Source organism: Apodemus sylvaticus, chromosome 2 (genome assembly GCF_947179515.1).
Source record: "Apodemus sylvaticus chromosome 2, mApoSyl1.1, whole genome shotgun sequence".
NCBI classification, from domain to species: Eukaryota; Metazoa; Chordata; class Mammalia; order Rodentia; family Muridae; genus Apodemus; species Apodemus sylvaticus.
In genome coordinates, this window is record NC_067473.1 from 167209875 (window position 1) to 167237855 (window position 27981).

The 27981-nt window shown below is 38.0% G+C and overlaps 1 protein-coding gene across 1 annotated transcript; it reads left to right on the top strand.

The window, feature by feature from the left end:
* Positions 1 to 22938: 22938 nt before the first annotated feature.
* LOC127678131 (uncharacterized protein DDB_G0290685-like) lies at positions 22939 to 27527 on the top strand. Its single transcript, XM_052172917.1, has 5 exons — positions 22939 to 23030; positions 24203 to 24229; positions 25339 to 25371; positions 26436 to 26747; positions 27499 to 27527. Exons 1-5 carry the CDS (start codon positions 22952 to 22954, stop codon positions 27525 to 27527), a joined length of 480 nt encoding a protein of 159 aa, XP_052028877.1. The 5' UTR covers positions 22939 to 22951.
* The last annotated feature ends 454 nt before the right edge of the window (positions 27528 to 27981 follow it).

Genomic DNA, 27981 nt, shown 5'->3' on the forward strand with positions numbered 1-27981 from the left:
GGTTTGGGGACTTTCTGCATTATGATTCATTTTATATCTTTTCCTGAAAAAGTTATACTTGAATCTTTTTTAGGAAAATTCTAAAACCAACTTTATCTGACCACTATTCAGAAGTCTTCCTTATGCCCCGGAGATCATTAATCACAGATAAGCACAGAGCTAGATGACACCATTGTTCCAGGAATCTGCTTGGGGTCTCTGTCCATGAGCAAACTCAACTAGTATAATTGATGCAAAGTAAGCAGAGACAATTGACAAACTGACTATCGAGGAGAGTAGGTTCTAGATCCAAGGCCTCTTTTTATTATCAGTTTAGAGGTTTCTGAAAATGTAGCTTAAAGATCAGGGGTCATACACAGTACAACCCTTGAGGAACAGAATTCAGTAAATAAAATAGATTGACTAAAATAAACTCTTCCTACTTTTTAGTATAGATGATGAAACCTATAGTAATATAAATCAGATTTTAGTATTTGCTACTTGTAAAAAGAGAGGTTTAGATATTTTCTGTTTGTTTGGAATGCTTTCAAACAGCAAACATTGTCAGCCTAAAAGCAGGCTGTCTTATAGTATATTTGTTTATCTGGGAGGAGAAATTCTTTAGATTCTTTCTATTGGAGTTATAGGGCTAATAATAAGAATAAAATCTATTCTATTTGTATTTTCTAATTGTAACTGAACACAGAACCCTGGACATGCAATGAAAAATCAAACACATAATCTGCACTATAGGATAATCAGTCTGTCTTTGTTCTGTGAAACTTGTATAAATAAAGAAACTCGGGATTGCTAGCATGTCAGAGCCACAGAAACGGCTTGATTGCTATGAAGTCAGAGCTATTAAATTTCCCTGACCATCACTTGACTCACTGCCTACTCTTGCTAACTTCTTTTTGTTGTTGTTCTTCAATAATTCATTTTTTATTCACTTTACATGATCACAGCTCCCCCTCCTTCCTCTCCTCCAAATTCTCCCCCTACAAATCCCTCTGCCCACTACCTCCTCCCCTTCTCCTTAGAGAAGGGGAAACCCCACTTGGGTGCCACCCCACTTTGGGACATCTAGTTCCAGTAGGACTAGGCACATTCTCCTCTGCTGAGGCCCAGCCAGGCAGTTCAGTTAGGGGAGGGGATCCAATGGCAGGCAATGGAGTCTGAGATAGCCCCTACTCCAATTGTTAGGTGTCCTATATGAAGACCAAACTGTACATCTGCTACAAATGTGTAGGGGGCCCTAGGTCCAGCCCACACATGCTCTTTTGCTAGTGGTTCAGTCTCTCTAAGCCCTCATAGTCCCAGGTTTGTTGTCTCTTCTGGGGTCCTGCCCAGGCCTTTAGGGGAATGGGACTGGATAGGACACAGCATGGGATGAAGTCTAAAGACTGATGATCCCTGACCTTATACTCTTATTATTTGCTTAATAAGCTCTGATTTCTTTTTATTTGTCCTTTAATAAGTTCTGGTTTCTTATTCTGTAACATTCTTCCTATTTGTGTTTTCATAAGAGCTGGTTTCTTACTATTTATCCTTTAATAAGCCATTTTCCCTTCTGTCTCACTGAAGAACCTATCACTGGCCAGGTGAGAGGCTTGGACTCATTAACTCTTCATGAACCAAGAAGAAAAGAAAAGAAAGAAATTTTTTATATAGGCAATATGCACAGGCACACATACATTTATATACACAGAGATTCTTGTTGGACCTGACCACCTGTCTTGTCAACTCTACAAGTGCTTATGCATACTTTCATACATACACATATACCCACACACACACTTATAGATAAACAGACATGTACACTTGGTGGATGAGGCAGGGCCCCTCAAATCACATACATATCTTTGGTTGATAGATGGTACAGAGCCCCAGATGCCACACTTTATTATTTTTCTCTGGCTTTTTTATATCTTCTTAGACAAAATTTCTTTTTTAAAAATTATATCAATGGGAGGGGAGCCCCTTGGTTCTGTGGAGGCTCAATGACCCAGCATAAGGGAATGCTAGGGCACTGAGGTGGGGTAGGTGGATGGTAGAGCACCCTAATAGAAGCAGGGGGACAGGGGAGGAGATAGGGGGTTTAACTGGGAAGGGGAATAACATTTGAAATGTAGATATATAAAATAACCAATAAAATAAAAATAAAAAGAATTACAAATATAAAAAGAAATACAAAAAAGAAAATAATTATCTCATAGATAAAATGCTACATGAAAGGAGAATTACAGAAGGATGTTGATAACTAACTTCAAAGCAGTGTTTCATTCTATAAGCTCATTATACGTTCAAAGCAACAGTTTCACAGGACCTTGCTTTACCATAATGCAAACCTATATCTTCATCCTTGTATCTAACCTAGGATGAATTTTTCCTTGATTACAAATTTGTTGCAAGCCTATTTCTCTTTGTAGTGTAATTGTGAAAGCTCACTATATTCCTTGATATGTAGCCTTTACTTACTAGTCTATCGGGAGTGGGCACATTTTACACTTGATTTTAACTTTATTATATATTTCTGGCAAACCAACTAAAACATTTGTTAAAACTTTCTTAACTAAAATTTCTTGAATCAAATTGTGAATTCTATAAAATCATTATCAGGAATTATGAGATCATCAATCTGACTACAGAGCATTACTACCTGATGATACATCTTTGATGATCTGCAGAAAATTTGCCCAGTAGAGTAGACTAATGCCCAGGAATCATGAGACTATGTAATATGACAGGAAAAGGCATATCAGCCACAAGAAGCAGTTCTTATATGAAGTCTTTTGGGTCCTTGCCTCTCAGAGATCACCCATCATAGGCCTTGCAAAAATGATGGATCACCTCCAGAAAAGTCACCTGCTAGATTTAGTCTCCCCTATTATGACTCCTGACACTGTAGGTCTTCTTCTGGTATCCTTAACCTCTGCAGCTTGCAAACTTCTATCCTTCTCTCGTCCACAAGTCTCTTTGAGCTCCACCTGATGTTTAGGTATGGGGTTCTGCATCTGATTCCATCTGTTGCTTCATGAAGCCTCTTAGGAGACAGTTATTCTAGGCTACTGTCTGCAAGCATATCATTAATATGTGCTTATCATTAATATCGTTAATAGTGTCTAAGGTTGCCTCTTTTACATGGGATGGGTCTCTAGTTGAGGCAGTAATTGGTTTGCTGTTCCCTCAGCCTCTGCTCTATCTTTAGCCCTGAGCACCTTGTAGACAGGAATAATTCAGGGTTGATGGGTTTGTGGGCAGGTTGATGTGCCCCTTTCCTCCACTGGAAGTCTGTCTATCCACTTCAGTCTCTATATATTCTTTTCTCGTAGGAATATCAGCTATGGCCACCCCCCATAGACTCCCTGTAGCCTCCCCTGACCCCAGACCTCCAGCTAGTCCCAGAGATGTCCTCCCACAGTTTTACAATCTCACTTCCAGTACTCTTCTTCCCTACTCTTCCCGAATCTGATTGCCATCTGATCAACTCTGAGATTCCATCTTATACCAGTCCAAAAGACTAAAATCAAAACCCCAGTGACAGCACATGCTGTTGAGGATGTGGAGCAGGGAGAACACTTCTTTATTGATGGTGGGAGTGAAAACTTGTACAATCATTTTGGAAATTAATTTGGCAGTTTCTTAGAAAATTAGAAATAGCTCCACCCCAGCACACAGCTATAATGCTACTGCATATATGCCCCAAAGTTGCCCTACTATCCCACAGGAATGCTTGCTCAACTATGTTTATAGCTACTTTATTCATAGTAGCCAGAATCTGGAAATAACCTTGGTGTTTCTCTCTCTCTCTCTCTCTCTCTCTCTCTCTCGGTGTTTATCAACTAAAGAATAAATAAAGAAAATGTGATCCATTTACAGAATGGAATACTATTCATGTATTAAAAACAAAGACATTGTGAAATTTGAAGGAAAATTGATGGAACTTGAGGATATTAAGTGAGGTAACATAGAGCCAGAAAGACAAGTAATATATGTACTCATTTATAAGTAGTTATTAATCATAAAGTGCAGGATAACTATGCTACAATCCACAGACCCAAATAATCTGTATAATAAGGTTCCAAAGAAGGATGCACAAATCTCCCTCAGAAGTGGAAACAATATAATCATTGGAGTTAGCTGGAGAGAGGGATCTGGGTGGGATATGGGGTGAGGATGAAAACAGGGATCACCAATTTCTTGTATCCTCTTTAGGACCACCCTATCAGCAAGGAACCTAAGACCCTTGCCAGTGTAAGGCTGTCCCTGGGAGAGCCTCCAGAATTCACCATCTTTTATTTTCTTTCATGTATTTTTGAGTATAGGTGCATGTACATTGGAGTGTGTATGTGCAGAAAGCTGAGGTTGACATTAATTGCTTCTCTACCTTTATTCATTGACATGGACTCTAACTGAAACTAGAGCTCACTAATTGGCTAGACTAGCTAACCAGCAGCTCTGGGGTTCCTCCTGTCTCCACCTCCCCAGCTTTGAAATTGCAGCTGTAGATGTTGTGCTTGACTTTTTAAATGACTATTGGAGATGCTGGCTAAGGGCCTCATGCCAACTGAGCCATTTCTGCAGCCCCAATATTGTGCATTTGTGATTACAATACCACAGTTCATGACCAAAACAATAAACAAAATGAGCAACATTAGTAAATCAATCAAGCACTGGAAACAAATGTTTTTGATTATTGTTTCAAGAAGAATATCAGTGATGTGCATATTTTCATCTCTATCCCTATCCCTATCCCTATCCCTATCTGTATATCTCTATCTCTATCTCTATCTCTATCTCTATCTCTATCTCTATCTCTATCTCTATCTCTATCTCTATCTCTATCTCTATAATTTCTCAGATCTGTGGTGGTTTCATTCATTGTAAGATAGTGTATTAAGTGCAGGGATTACAAAAAAAAAAAAGAATCTACCCTCTGTGGGGGGAGGGGGAAGTGCAGGGATTATAATCTGAACTGTGTGTGGCTAAAATCTTTTCACATAATTTTGATGTTGGAAAGAAGCCAGCATCATTTGAAGTACACATTGATGGTGGTAAATACTAATGTCAACAAGGAAAATATAGTGCTGTGGTGATAGATTGGTAGTTTAAAAAGCCGTTCCTGTGAAAATGTGGACACGAGTATAAATCCTCAGAAATCATATAAAAAACCAAATATAGGCACAGTGCCAGCAAACCCTGCTACTGTTTACAGGGGTCACCAAGACAGAATAGGGAGAATCTCTGTAAGCTTTCAGGCCAGGTAGCCTGGTATACACAGCCAGAAAAGAACAAAGTGACCCTGTTTCAAACAAACTGGAAAGTAAAGGTTGATACCTGAGATAGTCTTGATGAGCACAGGAGTGCTTTCTATCATACACATATGCTCACAATCACACACAGGAATGTGTGTGTACACACAGGAGCGTGTATGCACACACAGGAAATCCAAACAGATATTCCAATAGTGATACTGCTTTTAAGGTCTCTTGAGATTATTTTCTAAGATTTATTTGTCAGATACCACATTCAAAGTGAGACTCAATGCAAATACAAGTAAGCAAACAGAAAAGCAAGCAGAAGAAGGTGAGGGTAGCAGAGATAGTTCTCTTAATGTCTAACATCCTAGATACCCTCAACAGTATCTATAAGTAGTTTCAAACCAGTCTTCCTACCTATGCCAAGACTGCAAACTCAACAGAACATTTTAGGGATGAGAGAAAGAAGTCTCTTTTTTTGGGGGAAAAGTTAAAATCCTGTCACACTCTTTTCTAATGAGCTTGATGCCCTGCTTTTGAATTTAAGGAGAACAGGAAGCTACTATAAAAATAATTTCAGGGGGTACAGAGTTAAACAAAGAATTCTCACCTGAAGAACTTCGGATGGCAGAGAAGCATCTTAAAAAATGCTCAACTTCATTAGTCATTAGGGAAATGCAAATCAAAACAACCCTAAGATTTCATCTTACACCAGTCAGAATGGCTAAGATTAAAAATTCAGGAGACAGCAGGTGTTGGAGAGGGTGTGGAGAAAGAGGAACACTCCTCCACTGCTGGTGGGGTTGCAAATTGGTACAACCACTCTGGAAATCAGTCTGGCGGTTCCTCCGAAAACTGGGCACCTCACTTCCAGAAGATCCTGCTATACCACTCCTGGGCATATACCCAGAGGATTCCCCACCATGTAATAAGGATACATGCTCTACTATGTTCATAGCAGCCCTATTTATAATTGCCAGATGCTGGAAAGAACCCAGGTATCCCTCAACAGAAGAGTGGATGCAAAAAATGTGGTATATCTACACAATGAAGTACTATTCAGCCATTAGAAACAATGAATTCATGAAATTCTTAGGCAAATGGATGGAGCTAGAGAACATCATACTAAGTGAGGTAACCCAGACTCAAAAGGTGAATCATGGTATGCACTCACTAATAAGTGGTTATTAACCTAGAAAACTGGAATACCCAAAACATAATCCACACATCAAATGAGGTACAAGAAGAAAGGACGAGTGGCCCCTGGTTCTGGAAAGACTCAATGAAACAGTATTTGGCAAAACCAGAACGGGGAAGTGGGAAGGGGTGGGTGGGAGGACAGGGGAAGAGAAGGGGGCTTACGGGACTTTCGGGGAGTGGGGGGGATAGAAAAGGGGAAATCATTTGAAATGTAAATAAATTATATCGAATAAAAAAAATTAAAAAAAATAATTTCAGGAATTGTATACATTGGAGTCCTGTACAGAGGAATCCACTGGCAATAGGACCATCCCAAGTACCCATGTAACAAGCTGGGCATGCTAGTATTGAACTTTAACCTGAGGGTCATTGGTAAAGACAGAAAGATTCTGGGGGTTTACTGCCCAGTCAATTTAGCCAAAATAGAGAGCTGTAGGTTCAGGGAGAGAGCCTGTATCAAAAAACAGAGTTGGAGTACTAAAGAAAGACATCTGGACATCAATCTCTGGCCTTTATATCAGACAAGGACTCTCCTCCTCCTCCTCCTCTTTCTCCTCCTCCTCCTTCTCTCTCTCTCTCTCTCTCTCTCTCTCTCTCTCTCACACACACACACACACACACACTGTACATATCACACACATATCACACATACATACATACAGACAGACACACACACATAGCACATGCACACCACAAATTCGCCACAACCCATGTACAAATATATATTACACACTCATATATATATGTATATATACAGAATACACACATACATGCACATACCACATACACACGCACCACAACCCACGTAAACATACCATAACACATACATACTATACTTACATAAATCACACACATATACACACACATACCATGCACATATGCAACCCCAACACACATATATACATCACTCATACATACACACATGTAACACACACATATGCACACATAGCACACACACATACACACAACACAACACACAAACACACAGACACACACAGACACACGGACACACACACACAAACAAAAAACAAAAATCAAAAAACAAAAACAAAACAGCCGAGTTCCAGAGCAGTTCAGGCAGGCTCCTTGCTCTGCATATGTAATTGCTCCACAGCACTGGCACTTTACCCCAATTCCTGTTGTGGATAGGAATTCAGTTTCTTTCCAGTCACCTTCAAACCATCATGACTTTGCTGCTTCAGTTGAAATGTTCTATTGAACTTCTGAGGAACCAGGCAGCATGTGGAATAAACTTGGCTCATTATAATACTGAACAGAACATATCCAGAAGCTGTTTGGTTCATTGTTTCTTTTCTTCTCTCTCTCTCTCTCTCTCTCTCTCTCTCTCTCTCTCTCTCTCTCTCTCTCTCTCTCTCTCTCTCTCTCTCTCTCTCTCTCTCTCTCTCTTTCCCTCCCTCCCTTTCTCCCTCCCTCCCTCCCCCCTCTCTCTTTCTTTTTTTTAAGACAGTGTCTCACTATGTAGCCTTGGGCAGCATGGAACTCACTATGTTGATTTAGATGGCCTCAAACTTCCTGTTTTTCTTAAGCAGGAAGACATTCTCCAAGACTCAGAACATAAATTTTGAAATGTGTCTGACGAAGGGAAACTATATAGCCTGGCAGCAATTTTCATTTTTGGTAAATGTCAAGGGTTTGCTCTGGTTTAGATGGCTTTAGTCCTATCTACTTCTTTCCTGCCTAAACTTGCTGGATTTCTGTATAGAGACTTTCTTTCTTTCTTTCTTTCTTTCTTTCTTTCTTTCTTTCTTTCTTTCTTTCTTTCTTTCTTTCTTTCTTTCTTTCTTTCTTTCTTTCTTTCTTTCTTTCTTTTTATTTATTTATTTTCTAAATTCTTTGTTTACATTCCAAAACGCTTTCTTCTTTCCCAGTTTCCCCCCTCCCAATATGTCCCATAAGCCTTCTCAACACCCATACTCCACTCACCTCCCTCCTTTTTCTCAGTCTTGGTACTCCCCTACAATGCTGGATCAGGCCTTTCCAGGATCAGGGCCCTCTCCTTACTTCTTCATGGGAGTCATTTGACATGCTACTTGTATCTTGGGTATTCAGAGCTTCTGGGCTAGTTAATATCCACTTATCAGTGATTGCATTCCATGTATATTCTTTTGTGATTGGGTTACCTCACTTAGGATGTTATTTTCCAGTTCCAACCATTTGCCTACAAATTTCATGAATTCATTGTTTTTCTTGACTGGGACAAGCCTTTGTCTAGAAGGGAAAAAGATTTATGGCAAGCTGGAGAGCTCCCTTTGGTGTGTGAGCCTGGTGACCTGTTCCAATTGTTTGGATATACACAACTTCTGGTCTCAGATGCCAGGGCCAAGGCAGGCAGGCATCATTTATTGATTTACTTGTGCTGTGACTCAAAGGTTGCATGTACAATCCCTTAAACATTCAGGCAGCTGTTCTGATGCTGAGCAACCCTCCAACCCCAATACACTATTACTGAAAGACTTTTACTTCTTTCTTCACAAATAGGCTCTGAGATTGGGATTACACAAACTTTCAGAGACCTCATGATGTACTTTCCGGTGTCTGGAGAAAGTAGGCAGCTCTTTTTTGTTTTTTGGTTTTTTGTTGTTGTTGTTGTTTGTTTGTTTTTTTGGGTTTTTATTGATTTTTGGTTTTTTTCAAGACAGGGTTTCTCTGTATAGCCCTGGCTGTCCTGGAGCTCACTCTGTGGAGCAGGCTGGCTTTGAACTCAGAAATCTGCCTGCCTCTGCCTCCCAGAGTGTTGGGATTACAGGTGTGCTCCACCACCGCCCGGCTAGAGGAGGCCAACTCTTGATGTGCAGTAGTGAAGTTCCCTTTCCTGTTAGGCCTTGAATTTTGTTGGAGAGGCAGAAATGCTAGCTTGATTTTTTTGTTTTTAAATTATATATATATTTCTTTTTTAATTCGATATATTTTTTATTTACATTTCAAATGATTTCCCTTTTTCTGGCCCCCCACTCCCCGAAAATCACATAAGCCCCTTTCCCTCCCCCTGTTCTCCCACCCACCCCTTCCCACTTCACTGTTCTGGTTTTGCCTTATACTGCTACACTGAGTCTTTCCAGAACCAGGGCCCACTCCTCCGTTCTTCTTGTAACTCATTTGATTTGTGGATTATGTTTTGGGTATGCCAGTTTTCCAGGCTAATATCCACTTATTAGTGAGTGCATACCATGATTGATCTTTTGAGACTAGGTTACCTCACTTAGTATGATGTTCTCCAGCTCCATCCATTTGCCTAAGAATTTCATGAATTCGTTGTTTCTAATGGCTGAATAGTACTCTATTGTGTATATATACCACATTTTTTTGCATCCATTCTTCTGTTGAGGGATACTTGGGTTCTTTCCATCTTCTGGCTATTATAAATAGGGCTGCTATGAACATAGTGGAACATATATCTTTATTACATGCTGGAGAATCCTCTGGGTATATGACCAGGAGTAGTATAGCAGGATCTTTCAGAAGTGACATGCCCAGTTTTCTGAAGAACCGCCAGACTGATTTCCAGAGTGGTTGTACCAATTTGCAACCCCACCAGCAGTGGAGGAGTGTTCCTCTTTCTTCACATCCTTACCAACACCTGCTATCTCCTGAGTTTTTAACCTTAGCCATTCTGACTGGTGTGAGGTGAAATCTCAGGGTTGTTTTGATTTGCATTTCCCTGATGACTAATGATGATGAACATTTCTTATGATGCTTCTCAGCCATCTGAAGTTCTTCAGATGAAAATTCTTTGTTTAGATCTGTACTCCATTTTTATAGGGTTATTTGGTTCCCCATGGTCTAACTTCTTGAGTTCTTTGTATATATTAGATATTAGCCCTATATCAGATGTAGGGTTGGTGAAAATCTTTTCCCAATTTGTTGGTTGCTGATTTGTCCTTTTGACAGTGTCCTTTGCCTTACAGAAACTTTGTAATTTTATGAGGTCCCATTTGTTAATTCTTGATCTTAGAGCATAAGCTATTGGTGTTCTGTTCAGGAACTTTCCCCCTGCGCCCATGTCCTCAAGGGTTTTTCCCTAGTTTCTTTTCTATTAGTTTCAGTGTGTCTGGTTTTATGTGGAGGTCATTGATCCACTTGGAGTTGAGTTTAGTACAAGGAGATAAGAATGGATCAATTTGCATTCTTCTGCATTCTGACCTCCAGTTGAACCAGCACCATTTGTTGAAAAGGCTATATTTTTTCTACTGGATGTTTTCAGCTCCTTTGTTGAAGATCAAGTGACCATAGGTGTGTGGATTCATTTCTGGGTCTTCAATTCTATTCCATTGGTCCACTTGCCTGTCACTGTGCCAATACCATGCAGTTTTTAACACTATTGCTCTGTAGTATTGCTTTAGGTCTGGCATAATGATTCCCCCAGTTCTTTTACTGTTGAGAATAGTTTTAGCTATCCTGGGTTTTTTGTTATTCCAGATGAATTTGAGAATTGATTTTTCTAACTCTGTGAAGAAATGAGTGGGGATTTTAATGGGGATTGCGTTGAATCTGTAGACTGCTTTTGGCAAGATGGCCATTTTAACTATATTAATCCTGCCAATACATGAGCATGGATGATTTTTCCATTTTCTGAGGTCTTCTTTGATTTCCTACTTCAGAGACCTGAAGTTCTTGTCGTATAGACCTATCACTTGTTTGGTTAGAGTCACACCAAGATACATTATATTGTTTGTGACTATTGTGAAGGGTGTCATTTCCCTAACTTCCTTCTCAGCCTGCTTATCCTTTGAGTATAGGAAGGCAACTGATTTGCTCGAGTTGATTTTATAACCTGCCACTTTGCTGAAGTTGTTTATCAGCTGTAGGAGTTCTCTGGTGGAGGTTTTTGGGTCACTTAGGAGACTATCAGGTCATCTGCAAATAGTGATAATTTGACTTCTTCCTTTCCAATTTGTATCCCCTTGACCTCCTTATGCTGTCTAATTGCTCTAGCTAAAAGTTCAAGTAGTATATTGAAAAGATATGGAGAGAGAGAGAGGACAGCCTTGTCTAGTCCCTGATTTTAGTGGGATTGCTTCAAGTTTCTCTCCAATTAGTTTGATGTTGGCTACAGGTTTGCTGTATATTCCTTTAACTATTTAGGTATGGGCCTTGAAGTCTTGTTCTTTCCAAGACATTAAGCATGAAAGGATGCTGAATTTTGTCAAATGCTTTTTCAGCATCCAATGAAATGACCATGTGGTTTTTTTCTTTGAGTTTGTTTTTGTAGTAGATAGCATTGATTGATTTCTGTATATTGAACGATCCCTGCATCCCTGGGATGAAGCCTACTTGATCATGGTGGATGATCGTTTTGATGTGTTCTTGGATTCGGTTGGCAAGAATTTTATTCAGTATTTTTGCATTGATATTTATAAGGGAAATTGGCCTGAAGTTCTCTTTCTTTGTTAGATCCTTTTGTGGTTTGGGTATCAGTGTAATGGTGGCTTCATAGAATGAGTTGGGTAGTGTTCCTTTTGTTTCTATTTTGTGGAATAGTTTGAAGAGTATTGGTGTTAGGTCTTCTATGAAGGTCTGATAGAATTCTGCACTGAAGCCATCTAGTCCAGTGCTTTTTTTAGTTGGGAGACTTTCTATAACCCCTTTTATTTCTTTAGGGGTTATGGGACTGTTTAGATGATCTATTTGATCCTGATTTAATTTTGGTGTCTGATATCTGTCTAGGAAACTGTCCATTTCCTCCAGATTCTCCAATTGTGTTGAGTATAGGCTTTTGTGGTAGGATCTAATGATTTTTTGAATTTCCTCAGTATCTGTTGTTATATCTCCCTTTTCATTTCTAATTTTGTTAATCTGGATACTGTCTCTGTGCCCTTTGGTTAGTCTAGCTAATGGTTTATCTATCTTGTTGATTTTCTCAAAGAACCAGCTCCTGGTTTTGCTGATTCTTTGTATGGTTCTCTTTGTTTCTACTTGATTGATTTCAGCCCTGAGTTTGATGATTTCCTGCCTTCTACTCCTCTGGGGTGAAATAGCTTCTTTTCATTCCAGGAATTTCAGGTGTGTCATTAAGCTGCTAGTTTATGCTCTCTCCATTTACTTTTTGGAGGCACTCAGGGTTATGGGTTTTCCTCTTAGCTCTGCTTTCATTGTGTCCCATAGATTTGGGTATGTTGTGTCTTCATTTTCATTAAATTCTAAAACATCTTTGATTTCTTTATTTTTTTCCTTGACCAAGGTATCATTGCGTAGAATATTGTTCATTTTATAGGTGCATGTGGGCTTTCTGTTGTTTTTGTTGCTATTGAAGACCACTTTTACTCCATAGTTTTCTGATAGGAGGCATGGGATTATTTCGGTCTTTTTTATATTTATTGAGGTCTGTCTTGTGACCAATTATATGATTAATTTTAGAGAAGGTACCATGAAGTGCTAAGAAAAAGATATATTCTTTTGCTTTAGGATAAAATGTTCTACATATATCTGTTAAATCTAATTGGTCTAAAGCTCCAGTTAGTTTCACTGTGTCCCTGTTCAGTTTCTATTTTCCTGATCGGTCCATTGATGAGAGTGGAATGTTGAAGTCACCCACAATTATTGTGTTAGGTGCAATGTGTGCTTTGAGCTTCAGTAAAGTTTCTTTTATGAATGAGCATGCCCTTGCATTTGGAGCATAGATGTTCAGGATTGAGAGTTCTTTTTGGTGTATTTTTCTTTTGACCAGCAAGAAGTGTCCCTCAAAGTCTCTTTTGATGACTTTGTTTTGAAAGTCAATTTTATCTGATATTAGAATGGCTACTCCAGCTTGTTTCCTGAGACCATTTGCTTTTAAAATCATCTTCTAGCCTTTTACTCTAAGGTAGTGTTTGTCTTTGACACTTTGGTGTGTTTCCAGTATGCAGCAAAATGTAGGGTCCTGTTTACATATCCACTCTGTTCGTTTATGTCTTTTTATTGGGGCATTGAGCCCATTGATGTTACGAGATGCTAGCTTGATTTTCAAGCTTGATATTTATAAATGTTTTCTCCAATTGTAGCCTCCTGAGGAATAGAGTACCTAGTTTTGTTCCAAGTATCTAGTACCCTGGCAATTTTAGGAACAGTGATGACACACACAGGCTTTTCTTGTCAGTGTAGTAGTTCAATTGAAAATATAGCTATAATAGTGTCAGGAGCCAAGAAGCTAATAACTAGCAGGTAATCTTGCTGAGATGTGTCTGCCTTGACTTAAAAAAAATATGATGGATTTGCTCCAATAGGCAAGGCTCGGGAGCAATCCATTTTAGGAAAGTTTCCTGCTATAAATATGCATTTCCTGTTATTATTAAAGATATAGAACAATCAGTAGTTATTAGCACACTCTTTTGCGCAGATCTCTGAAGAACAATGAAGATGTACTGTCTTGTAGTGATGCTATATAGACAGATAGATGATTTCTTAATTCTTAGCAATGACCCTATAAGAATTCTTAAAATTATATCAATATTTATTAAGCTCTTTTATAGTGGGGCTGATATTAGATCCTTTATGATAGTTAAAACTACAATGAGAACTCTGCAAGTCTTTATTGTCACGAGTTAATTGCTTTTACTAAATGAATTAGTAAACAGGCATCTACTACTCAGAACACATTCCAAGAGGTTGTAAAATCATTAACCAAAAGGGTCATAAAAAGGGAACTAATGATTTACTATAGATGCTAGGACAGAAGATAAAATATTGACTGGGTTTATCTATACAAAACACCACTAATAACCTAGTTATGGTTTTAAACACTTCATAAACCTGAGGAGCTATGACAGCTAATGAATGTTTGGCCAGATAATTACTCCTAATCGATATGCATGTGAACATTCTTCTGCTGTAAACTTTTTACTCAATTCATGATTTGTATTTATGTATAAACTTGTGATGAACTTTTTTTTACTATGTGATTATATATTCTGAAAGGTGTATAAGTGTGGAGGACAAAGAGAGGAGTGCATTATCTCCATGTCCTGCTTTTTAACCATCCTTGTCTCTTTTTTTCTTAGATCTCTGAGTCCCAGTTACTTACAATTCCTTTCTCCCTTTTTCTCAGAGAGCTTACATTGGAAACTTTTTAGAACTTAGAAATAAAGGATAAAATCACTTTTTAAAGTGTCCCTTTTTCTTCTTGAGACTTCAACTAGCAGGCTGAAATTTAGAGCTGCGCAATTCCTGTGGAAAAAGAACAAAGGCTACTTTACTTAATCTCCTGATGTTTTAGGATGAGGTGCTAAACAGTTTTTTCCCCTCTCAGAGAAACTCAGAAGGCAGTTCTGTTACTGAAGTGGCTTAGTATGGAGATAGGAAAACATTTTATTATTATACAGCAATCCTAAACTTCTCATAAGACTAAGCCTTACCCCCCACTGAAGCTCTTACCCCTCCTCTGCCTCAAGAGGAACTGAACAAGAAAGACCAGCTGGGTCTGTCCCCAGACACCATAGGAGTCAGCTGTTAATAAACAGTATCCTGAGGCCCTGGTGAGCAGATGCATGTGTGCATGTGTGTGTGTGCATGGTGTGTATGTATGTGTGTGTATATGCAATTGTATGTATGTTAGTGTATGTATATATGATGTGTGTGTATGTGTGGTATGTGTGTGGTGTGTGTGTGGTATGTGTGCAGTATGTATGTATGTGAGTTTGCATGTATGGTGTGTGAGTGTGTGTGTGTTTATATCATGAGTCAGATAGGGAATATCTGACCTGTTTCTCAGAGGCTTCACAGTATTCAGCCTTCTTACCATGGCTGTGGCCAAAGAAGCCCCATTAATACTTACTCTTTTCTAGCAAAACCTAAACATACCCCAAAACAGAAGCAAATGCCCTCTCTTAATCAAAGAGCACCTTCATATACTTTACTAGGCAAACTTCTAAAAAGACAATGGGAAAATTCCAAATGGAACTCTCCACAATGATTCCTATCACTTCTTCTTAAAGAGCCAGCTTTGAATCTTGGGCTGCCCATTATCTAGTCACACACCACTGCTCACATAGAATAAGGAAACTTGTGGGCCCTTGGTGTGCATGGTCTAAGGCAGGGCTCTGCTGGTCAGAGGATTCCTGGAGAGATGGATCCACAATATCACAGGATACATGAGAAGTGTTTCTACACTTGACTTGCAGGCAATGAAAGGCTACTGCTTGTGTCCTCTTTGAACATACAAATCTTCATGTACAGAGGACATGGTTGTTTTGAACTGATATTTTGTTTTAAAGACATTCAGAATTCCATTCTATAATAAATCTCTTCATCTTTAGATCTTTCTTCAAATTCTTTTTATTAAATCAGGTCCAGCTATATAGATGTATCATACTTGTTGTGAGGCTCCTGCTTGTATACTGTGAGTCTCAGCTACTCATCATTTTAACAGATCAGGCATAGTTATTTTCTTGGTTAATGTCAAGATGAGACAGGGGTACTCCTAGAATAATGGAAAGCATAAGTGACTAATTAAGTGGTGATTATGTCTCTTTGTCTTTCTCTGGTACGGAGACTTGATCTCAGAGCCTGATACATGCTAGGCAAGTGCTCTAAAGAGATATTCTAAGTGTGCATCTATATTTATCATCTATCTATCTATCTACTATCTATCTATCTATCTATCTATCTATCTATCTATCTATCTATCATTATCTATCTATCATCTATTTACCTATCTATCATCTATCTGTCTATCTTCCCATGTGTGTACAGGTGTGTTTTTGAGACATAAAGTTATATGTCAAGTATCCTTCTTGATCTCTTTCCCATTTATTTACCTGGGCAGAGTCTCTTGTTGAATACAGAGCTAGACAATTTAGCCATTTTGCTTTGGGCATCCCCTGACTCTGTCTCTTGAATGCTGGAAAGTCCTATAGCTGTTACACTATTTCATTTGTATTCTGGGGATCCCATCTCCAGACCTCATGCTTGCACAGCAAACATTTTATCCACTGAGCCATCTCCCCAGACCTATTCATTTGTTCTTATTTTGAGTCAGAGTTTTGCCAAGTTACTAAATCTGTTCTTGAACTCATGCCATAAGCTAGGTACTCCTGGAATTTATAATATTCCTGCCTTAGCCTGTTGAGTAGCTCTGATGGCAGGTGTATGTCACTAGGCCTGACTATTAGTTTTGGATGTTTCAGACAGGGTCTCACCATGTAGCACAGGTTGAGCTATAGATATTAAGTCTCCTGCTTCAACTTTCTAGAGCTGGTAGTGCAGGTGTGTGCTAACACACCTGGCTAGAAGGCACCTTACTATCTGCAGAGGACATCACAACTGCTTCAGGCAAGGGGTGCAGATATGCATTCAAAGCCACCTGTAGTAATCCATTTGGTGGGAAGCAGTATGGGGATAGTGGTCAAGGTGTATATGTGGGAGTGTGGATAATGATACCATATGTTTAGTTATCAGTTGCAATTGATCTCAATCTCCCATCCAAGAACTTTCTGGTACAGTCCTTCGTGCATCAGCTCAGCCCATTCAACACCTTGATACTGTCCTGAGTGCACTGAAAAGCTTGTAACACTTATGAAACCACTGGGCTCCATCACACTGACTTTCAGTCATGTGAACAACTGCATCTCATAGTCAGACAATCAGAAAAAGGCTTGTCTCCCAACTTGGTGATGCAGTTTGAGTGAGTCTGTGATGGTCTGTGTAGGTGGTCCTGCCTGCTGTTACCCAGGGTCCTATATATAGTACCTAAGTGCTCCACCACTGCGTTATAACTCCAGTCCTACATATATGCTTCAAAGAATTTACAAAAATGTTTCCTGTTCTCCAGTTTGTTGCTGTGGAAATTTCTTTTTTAAATATTTTTATTTTCTATATTCTTTGTTTTCATTCCAAATGATTTCCTCTTTCCCAGATCCCCCCCTCCCCATATGTCCCATAAACCTTCTTCTCTCTACCCATTCTCCAATCACCTCCCTCCTTTTTCTCTGTCCTTATATTCCCCTCCAATGCTAGATCAATCTTTCCAGCATCAGGACCCTCTCCATACTTCTTCATGGGAGTCATTTGTTATGCGATTTGTTCGTTCGGTATTCAGAGCTTCTGGGCTAATTAATATCCACTTATCAGAGATTGCCTTTCATGTGTATTCTTTTGTGATTTGGTTACCTCACTTAGGATGATATTTTCCAGATCAAACCATTTGCCTAAAAATTTTGTGAATTCATTGTTTTTAATTGCTGAGTAGTATTCCATTGTGTAAATATACCACATTTTCTGTGTCCATTCCTCCTTTGAGGGCCATCTGGGTTCTTTCCAGCTTCTGGCTATGATAAATAAGACTGCTATGAACATAATGGAGCATGTGTCTTTATTGCATGTCGTGGAAATTTTCTTAATTACCTCCCATAATTTTTATTTCTGTGGCACCAATTGCAAAATCTTAGTTTCCTTGTCTTCTCTGGCTTTTTCTAGTCTTGTTAAAGATTGTCAATTTTACTTTATTTTATTTGTTTTCAAAGACACAAATTCTTGCCCGGTGATGGTGGCGTACACCTGTAATCCCTGCGCTCTGGGAGGCAGAGGTAGGCGGATTTCTGAGTTCGAGGCCAGCCTTGCCTACAGAGTGAGTTCCAGACAGCCAGGGCTATACAGAGAAACCCTGTCTCAAAAAAAAAAAAAAAAAAAAAAAAAAAAAAACCAAATCCAAAGAAACAAATTCTTAGTTTCACTGAATTTTCTACGGTGTTTATATTATCTAATTTTTTGATGTAAGAACTATTGTTTTGATTGTTTCTTGTCTTTTGTATTTAGGATTTTTTTTTGTCTTTTTTCTTTCTCCTAGATGTTTGAAGTGCACAGAGATTAAGTCCTTTCTGTAACAGGGCTCCAGACTCTATATTAGGCCCACAGATCTTAGCACAGTGGACTCTGTGATGGAAGTAACATTCAGGATGTAAAACTCAGCATATAGACAGTACCATCTGCCAAACTGAAAATGAGGGTCTAATCTATCAAAATCCATAATTCTTGGAAAGTCTTTAAATGTACTAACCTTTCTTTTGGTTTTTGTAGGTCCATGTTATTTGATGCACCAGGATGTGGGGGTACCCTGGAGGCCCCAGCCTCTCAGAGGAGAAGTGTAGCATGGAGAGGGGAGAGGGGAGGGTTTCAGTGAAGGGGGGACCAGGAGGGAGGACAGAACTGGAGATGTAATTAAATAAATAAATAAATAAATTGAAAAAAAGTCGATACCAAACCCAAGGAAAAATTTGCCTTTTCTTTCTATGTTCTGTGTCCCAAGAACAATGATCAAAACCTGCTAGTTAATATAATAGAACAGGGATAAACAAAGTATAGTATATGGCATAACATAGGGGGTAAACTCACAAGTTTTGCCTAATCAAAGAACCAAGGCAAGAAGCTATAGAGATGACTTAGAGGTTATGAGCTCTTTGCATTTTTGCAGAAGACCTAGCCTCAGTCCCAAGCACCCATATGTTGGTTAACCATCTGTAACTCCAGTTCCAGGAGATCCAATGGGACTGAAGATCCACTGGGAACTTCAGCCCACCAATGGCACTACATGAATGTGGTGCACACATGCAGGCAAAACACCCATATGCATAAAACAAAAATAAAATACATAAAAATGGGCCAAGTAAAATCTCATCTCTGAAACTTCAAGGACAAATATAATCTAAACATTAATTTATTTACTTAAAATGTTAACCTGCTTTACAAGGTTTTTAGAGTTAGTTAAAATTTGAATAACCCTAAAGATAAAATATTTTGTTCATGTAAACCAGGATCATGAAGGGTTAATGACAAAATATTATCATTCTCTATGTTGGGCATATAAACAGTGTACCAAGGTCATAACTTCCATTAATTCAAAACAATTGTGAGTGAAAGCATATTTGGAAGGGAGATGTATAATTAAAGAATTATAGTGAAAGACATAACCTGATAGGAAAAATACAGTTAATGATTGAGAGACATTAATTATTAGATAATGGAAAGTAATGTGCCAATTGTGGACTGGAGCAAGGTCATAGCTAAAGGTCAGTATACAATCTGGAAGAAGCAAAGGATGAAGGAAAAAGTTGAGGCTGAGGAAAATTATAATATGGTCCTCTCAGTGTGTCAGGTCAGAATTTTCTAACAAAGGTCTTCATTTTTATTAACACATTTTTAAATGTAAGAGATTATCCTCATAAATATTTAATTAACAAAGAATGAAAAAAATCTAACTGACCACCACAATCTCACTTACAAAAAAAACCAATTAATAATTTGTTTATAATTTCACATATTTTGTGACACCAGTGCCTGATATATGTACACACACACTCATACCAAGAAATGAAAGAAACTCACTGGACATAAATAGACAAGTAAGTGAGTGGCTAGACAGATATAAAGATTTTTTGTCCATATCAAGTCAATTTGAATATACTCTCACATCCATGATGTACTGAATTATTTTGATGACTTATGTTCTGCTGTATTTATGGTTCAGCTTAAACAGCAGGTTTTATGATGAACAAGTGTAAAGTCTAGTCTCAAGGGATATTGATAATAAGCGACAAGTTCCTGGGTTCCTGATGTTGACCAGAATAGTTCTTCAAGGAAGGGTGGCTCACCTCCTTAGTTCCTCCTTAATAAAGAGAGTTAAATGTCTACAAATTGCAAGCAGCTACTTCTTAGTTAAAGTTCATAGCTAAATACAAATCCAGACTTAATTGTGCCTTCCACAGGGGTCTCTGCAGACTCTGGTCTTCAATATCATTCTGTCTCACTTCCTGTTGCAGATTTAAAGGAGCTACCCATTTGCTCTCTCCTCCCCTGGCCTCCCTTCCCCTGCATTCTCCTCTCCTCCACCCCTTTTCCCTCTTCTCCCCTCCCCTCCTTTTCTCTCCTCTCCCCCCTTCCCCTCTCCTCTTCTTTCCTTCCCTCCCTTCCCTTCTCCTCCTCTCCCCTCCGCTCCCCTCCCTTCCCCTCTCCTCCTCTCCTCCCTCTCCTCCTCTGTCCTCTCCTCTCCTCCCCTCCCCTCCATTCTCCTCTCCTCTCCTCTCCTCTCCTCTCCTCTCTTTTTGTCCCTGTCCTTTCCTCTTCTATCTCCCTTTCAATTTTGTCTCTTGTCTCTTTCACTCTGTTTTCTGAGAAAGCTCTTTATGAGGTAGCACAGGCTGGCCTTGAGCTTCCAATCCCCCTGTTTCTGCCACCCCAGAATTGCAATTGTAGGCCTGAGTCTCTGATACTGCTCTCCTCTGTCACTTTGTTCTCTCTCTCTCTCTCTCTTTTTTTTTTTTTTTGCTTTTTTTCTGCCATTGTGTCACAGAGACAGAAGGCTCATCTTGCTTGCTTTGATTCCCTACAGCATATCTCAGAGAATAAACATCTAATCTTTTCCCTCTTCCTTCATAGGGGGCTTTCTAAGATCTATAAAAAAACATTTTGAAATCATAATTCTAAAATTATGAAAACAAGGACAATCACTGTCCAATGAGGGACTTTTTCCATAACAGCTTATGACCTACTTTGCATATCTAACCCAGAAAGGTTAGTCCAGTGACTGGCCCTATTGCAACATCTAGTCATTGAAAGCAGCTGGAATGAAGTTTTACATTATTCTTGACAATCAGAAATAATAGCTATAGATTAGAGAGCTGAAATGATGTTGGCATCAACAGGGTTACAGTTTGAACACTGATGGATCAGTGGAAAACAAGCATTTTCTATATTTCTAATAACATCATTTTCAGTAATTATTTTGGTTTGTCAACAAGATGTCCTACTGGAAACGGAAGGAATAGGAATGAGGTTTGCTATTAGAAAGAGCTCAAGAGTTTAAGTGTGATTTGTATTCTTAGAGACGACATGAGTTTATTTCTTGGTACCCACACCAGACAGCTCATAATCACTAGGTCTGAGGTGCATTTAATTTCCTGAGGTATCCTACCAGTCCTGAGAACCACGTTTTGAAGAGTAAATGCAAATGGAAACCAATTTTCTTTATATAAATGATGAAAATTTATGTAAGTAAGCTAAATATATCAAATATTTAAAAGTTAAAGTATATGAAGATCAAGTGAGTTAGTCCCTCACAGGATAAGTACTTAGAACAAATCCAAGTGTACATTAAGTATATCATATATTATCATGTATTTAGTTATCTATATACTTATCTGCCTATTATCTACATGTATCTATCTATCATCTATCTATCTATCTATCTATCTATCTATCTATCTATCTATCTATCTATCATCTATCTATTTATCATCTATCCACCTACCTTTCATCTGTAATTTATCTCCATTTCTATGATGTCTTTAATCTTACCTACCTACATATTAAGAAGTCTATTTATTATTCTATCATCTATTGAGTGCTTTATATGGAGCATTAAAACAAAAGAAGGAAGCTTAGATGTAAAAATTAAGTTTGGAGCAATGAAAGAAAACATGTGAAGTATCCTGAAAATGAAGCGAGATTAAAATACTATATTCAAGGATATATGGAGAAGCTGTGATATCTTTCTTAGGAGAAAAAGCCAAGAAGAAAGCACATTTCTCTGAAAGGAAAAAAAGGAATTGTGGCCAGATAAGCAATAAAGATATCAATCAGTTGTGCCTGGGGATGAAACTGACTCATAGGCCACTTTAATAGAGAACCCTAATTAATATTGAAGTATTGGCAATTTTTCTAAGTTTACTTTAAGGTGTTTAAAAAATTGAAGAATTTAAAAATTAATTAAAATAACATAAGACAATTTTAATTATAGTATGGGATTATTTTTATATTACCAACAAAATGTCCATTTTTCCTTAGTTGATAATTGCACCTCCCAAAAGGACTCAAACAAGATAGCTCTTTGTTTGATAGTATGGAGTGACAAGTGTAACTAATTGTCATCTCTTTCCAAACTGAACACCTTTAGTTCACTCAGTGAACTTTACAGGATATTGGATTTCAATCCAGCTATTATTCTGATTATTTCATATTAAGATTTGACAGTGTGTTTATTCACGATCTCAGTTCTAAGTAGTTATTGTCTTTGAAATAATGAAATGTTGGGCTTGTTCTTTTATTGGCAACTATTCTTGATTTTTTCCAAGCTCTGTAAGATAACTTATCCTAGATTTTTTGGACCTATGTTTTGTTCCTATGATTGTGTTCTTGTTTTAAGTCTGTTTTCTTTCTGATTCTGTTGGCTCATTCTATAGGAAAGTGTCTGAAGTCAGTGACAGAGTGGAAAGTGAGAACAGTGTTGAATCCTGCAAGAAAACAGAGAAGCACAGTTCTAGGTGAAATGTTAAGTGAGAAAGACAATTAGCAATACTTAGACTTAGTAAATGAGGAGAATAAGCCATTGTTTTAAAGAACTTGTAGAGATTCTTTATTCCCTTTGAAGAACACATGCTGTTCTTTAATTCACCTTGTCTGGACGAGGTTCAAGTAACAAATTAGATATGGGTGGGGAGTGCCCATCCCATGGTCTTCCAGATGACATTGCTTTCCTGGGTCTTATAAAAGCTGTTTCTGAATTTCCTCTAGCATCAAGGGAGAGAGACACAATGGCTGCCTCCAGGATTCTTCTTGTCCTGCTTTCTATATCCCTGCTGGCCCTGACCTCAGCTCAAAGGGACAATGAAGGTAAGATGGGAAATGAGGTTCAAATTCATGGAAAAGTGTAGAGTTGGGCTACTTCTTTTCTGAAATCTGTTAATATTCATAGCATTGGCAAATCAAAGGGGAGGCCATATTAGTTCCTATATCATTTTTATTTATTGATGACTAAAATGTGTCAGCATCTTCAGAGTGTAACATTTACTACTTGAATGTCCATATATTTTTCATATCCACTCTGTGAGAATAGGATAGAAACATTATAATTAATCTGGATATTTTGTTTCTTTGCCAATGAACATGTGAACATTTAGAATTATTGAGAATTTTTATTAAATCTTCATGTTTAATAAAAATTTCATTTATTGATTCTTCTTCAGATTTGCAGTGCCATTTGCTATAAACATGCAGGGTATTAGAGTTCAGTGAAGTACAGAGCTCCAGTTAGAATATTTATTCACCAAAATCTGAGCAACTTTTGAATGAAAATATATCTTAGAATGTTACCAAAATTTGGATATCTCAATATACTGAAAATATTATGTTGCTGGCCAAAAATGAATTTCTTGTTAATTTGGTGAAAGAAAGTGCAACTTTCCTTTAATGTGTTGGGTGAAAGCTGGAGGCAAAATTGGAATATTCAAAAATGAAGCTCTGGGGTGTGGTTGGTGGAATGAGTTCTTCATTAAGTATGGGTGGAATCTATAACTTAAGATATGATGGAGGCTATGGATGGCTATGAAAGACATCATAGAGGATAAACAATTATGGCATTCGAGAGTTGAAAAGACTTGTATTTGATTAAGGAAGTTTGGGATAACTCCCTAAAATAAGTAATCATTGTTTGGAAAGCTTGTCTTAGTAAAGTCTTGCTAATTGTGAACAATGAGTCGCCATGGATGGTTTGATTCTCAAGTTGTATCTGTTCAAGGAGTCACATTATCAAGCATGGTGGTACACTGTAAATGAAGAAATTCAATTGATTGCTTGACTTCCTCTTTATTCATTTTCATTCCATAAAGGAGACTAGGCTTCTACTTTGGGAAATGATGGTTCATTTTATTGGAACTACATAAATATAGGTATTTCCTAGCAGTTTCTTAGGTTTGTTAATAACTTCTTATGACTTATCCAAGTGCACAGTTGAAATATATTGAATCAAATAATAAAATTATTATATTTATTTTTTAAAATCCTAGATGATGAAATTTCTTCTCAAGAACAAGGTCAGTCTCCATTTAAGGATATACTTCATTTTCCTTCAGAACGTATCACAGTTTAAATCTTGCTTACTTTTCTTTATCATGTAGAAGTTCTAAAAATTGGGGTTAGGAAGTTTCAAAAAAGCAAAAGAGCAAAAACTCCTAATGTTTTAGTAGCCCCCAGTCATGGTATTAAACACAAGCCAGCCTTTCATACCATGTCTCTTGTGTTGGTGAGATAGTGTCTGGATGTCAGTGGAACAACATTCATTTGTAAACACTTTTGTATAAATAGTCCCACAGACCAAAGTTAACAATGGAGTAACAGAAGTTTCTTGTGGATACGAGAGGGTTTATTTTACATATGATTCCAGGTTAACAGTCCATTACAGAGGAAAATCAAGGCGGGAACACAAGCAAGGCAAGAACCTAAGTGCAGGCAGTAGTCCTGAGGCTGAGAAGAATCATGGCTTACTGGCTTGCTTCATAAGACTTTCTCGGTCTGCTTTCTTATATACCACATGCCCAGATGTTCAAGGGTACACTACCCACCATTGGCTGAACCACTCCCAATCAATCTTTACTTAAGAAAATGCTCTGTGGGCTTGTCTGCCTAGGGCAGGATCCTAAGGATGCATTTATTTCAATTGAGATTTATTTTTCTCAGATGACTTTAGCTGTGTTAAGCTGATACAATATCAGCTAGAGCAACATATACTTCATTTTAATAATGAATATCTATGTAATTTATTTAAATATTATAGTTATCCAATCATTAAATATTCCACTAAAGACACAGGAGAATCAAATAAGGGAAATTAATGAACAAGGTTTTATTTTTAGAAGATAGAGGCAGATGGTTCATAGGTCTAATGTCTGACTGGGCTACAGCGTGAGTTCAAGTCTAGTCCAAACAATTTAGCAACTAAAAGGTATAGGCGATTTGGGCAAGTGATAGAGCACTTGCCTTTTGTATATTAGACTCTAGGTTCAATCCACGTCAGTAAACAAACCCTTGAAAGCCATGTAGCCGTTCATCTTCAGCAAGTTTCTTGAATTGTTAGTGATCTTTCTACTCAGTTTGTGGTGTAATTTTAACTTCTTTGTGCATATTTATTGTTCTTTCTTTACAGAAGACTTTGAAGGAGGAGACTCCAACCAACAACGTGAGATATTTCAGCTTCAATTAAGTTATTTTGAGTTGTTCTGAACAATGTCTGCCAATTTCTGGATTACAGATCTAGTATAAAGTACTTCTAATTTATTAGATTATAAAAAACCCTCATGCCTAGGCTTTAAAAATTTCCTCTCCCCACTATTCTACTATTTAGTTATTAGCTTCACATTGTAAAAAGGCTCAGAAATCAAAAGATGCAAAACAAAAATTATAATAACAGTGAAATGAGAAAGATGAAGAAACAGCTCTTTTTTTGTTTCCCTTCCTTGGCTGTCCTTGTGATGACACACCTATTTCAGGTTTTCTGAAAGAACTGATCTGAATATTTACCAATGCAGAAGCTAAATGAGGTATTTGAGCTACCCAGAATCTAACAGATAATGAAGTTTGTGCATAATCCTTAAATGTTAAGGAATTTGGCATAGAGAACTATAGATATCAGAGTACAGGAGGGAACAAAAGATCTTACACAAAAGATGGTATAACCCACAGGTAAATCTATGCTTACAATTTTTTCTATACATATATTCATTAGTCTTAGAAGGTTAAAATGCCATATAGTTGATGTAATTATGAGGAGCTGATAATGTTAGTATCCGGGTGTGAAAATATTACATATGTTAAGTTGATTTTATACCCATCCTTTAAGCAAGACATATTGTGTAACGTTATCTTAAAAACAACATCTTTATATTATGATTTCTCTTAGGTACTGAGAAATATGATAGAACACAGGCACTTTCATATGTATCATGCTAAGTCCATGTTCTGGATAGATCGTGCTATATAAAAATTGCAGATATATTAAAAGATAGGGGAGAATAAATTTGGGACAGAGAAGTAAATTAGCCCTTACTAAGTAATTATACACACACAAGCAAGATCCCTCTGTCCCTATTACTGTAGATATTGGACCTAGTTACTATCTAATGCCATCTACAGCAGTAAAACAACTTCTTACTAAATTAAGTCAGTGATAAATTGTATGGTTAACTCATTATATTCATGATGATCCTTTCTCTGTTTTTGACATATGTTCCCTCTCCCGAAAAGTTGGTGATATACATGCAGGGCTAAATGAAAAGAAACACTTTCAAGATCAACTGAATGAGCATGGTAAGGTGGCCATCAAGTCCAAGAAAGGGAAGAATGGCCAACGTGGTAGACGAAGCTCTGGTGGTGACAGCTTGGATGGCCAGGATCGTCAGGGTGGAAGTCAACCAGGAAGAGGTGGCCAAGGAGGCCGTGGTCGCAGTGCCCAAAAAGGCCAGAATGGCCAGAAAGCAAAAGGTGGCCAGAATGGCCAGAGAGGAAAAGGTGGCCAGAAAAAGCAACGCGGAAGAGGTGGTCAGAGAAACCAGAATGGTTAGTACAACAGCAGTCCCAATGACCAAAGAAAAGGAGAGGTAGCTAAAGATGGTCTCCAGTGATTCCCTCGGGACTAATTAAATTCTATCATTTAATAAACTTCTTTCAATTTTCCAGTTTCTCTCCAACACTCTTTCCTTGCTCTGTTCTTGCCATTCTTACCACCTCACATCTATGTATAGAAAGTCCCTTTTCCTTCTCACAGCAGTGTATCTTCTGTCCCACTTGAATTTCTTTCATTAGTTTGATATATTCCTAAGTTTTTTCTTTTATCATCTCTCCTTCTTTTTCTCCATTCCTTTTCCTAAACTCTTCCTTTTCTTCTTCTCTCTTCTACCTTCCTTTTCTCTTGCTTAATATTTTTCTTCCTTCCTTCCTTCCTTCCTTCCTTCCTTCCTTCCTTCCTTCCTTCCTTCCTTCCTTCCTTCCTTCCTTCCTTCCTTCCTTCCTTCCTTCCTTCCTTCCTTCTTTCCTTCCTTCCTTCCTTCCTTTTTTCTTTTCTTTCTTTCTTCTTTCTTTTTATTGAGACAGGATTTCACTTTGTAGCTCAGCCTGGCCTGGAATTCACTATGCATTGCATGTTTGCCTCACATTCAGTGATCTTTCAGTCTCACTGTTCTGAGTGCTATTACATTCATGGGCCATCATGTCCAGCAATATAATGTATTTTAATGAGACTACTGGATATTAAAATATCAGACACATGTTTAGGACTATTTGACTTCTAAAATCCTTCTCTTTGTTTCAGAGAATGATGCAGAATTCTTCCAGGAGTAAACCACTTGGCCTTTCCTTTCCTCAAGTTAAAAGCATCAATAAAATCCTCAGCATAAATACCTTGGCTCCTGTCTTCCTTGAAGGATTATGGTTTCCCATCCTGATCTGTGGTCTGAAGTTTTACAAAATGTTAGGAACTTTGTGGTGGCTTAACATATTTTTGAAAACAAAAGATGACATTCTTGAAATCAGTGACAAAATTATCAATATACAAACCTCTCTTAGTAGAAACAGAAACTTACATTGAAAGCTTCACTGACAATATTTCAATGTTCAAGTATTATTGTTCCATATTTCTGGGTATCTTGGATTTAAGAGAGTCCCAAGGACTACCATAAGTAAGAGGAAAAGCCTGCAACAGAGTCTTCCTTACACCTTTCAGAAGGAATGAGCCCTATTTACATTTTGCAGTTCCAGCATCCAGAACTGTAACAAAACATACAACATATTTGTG

Bases quoted from the DNA above. Each gene is read 5' to 3' on its own strand.
- LOC127678131 (XM_052172917.1), top strand. From the start codon at position 22,952: ATGGCTGCCTCCAGGATTCTTCTTGTCCTGCTTTCTATATCCCTGCTG. The intron at 23,031-24,202 runs GTAAGATGGGAA...TTAAAATCCTAG, and splicing joins AGCTCAAAGGGACAATGAAG to ATGATGAAATTTCTTCTCAA. The intron at 26,748-27,498 runs GTTAGTACAACA...TCTTTGTTTCAG, and splicing joins TGGTCAGAGAAACCAGAATG to AGAATGATGCAGAATTCTTC.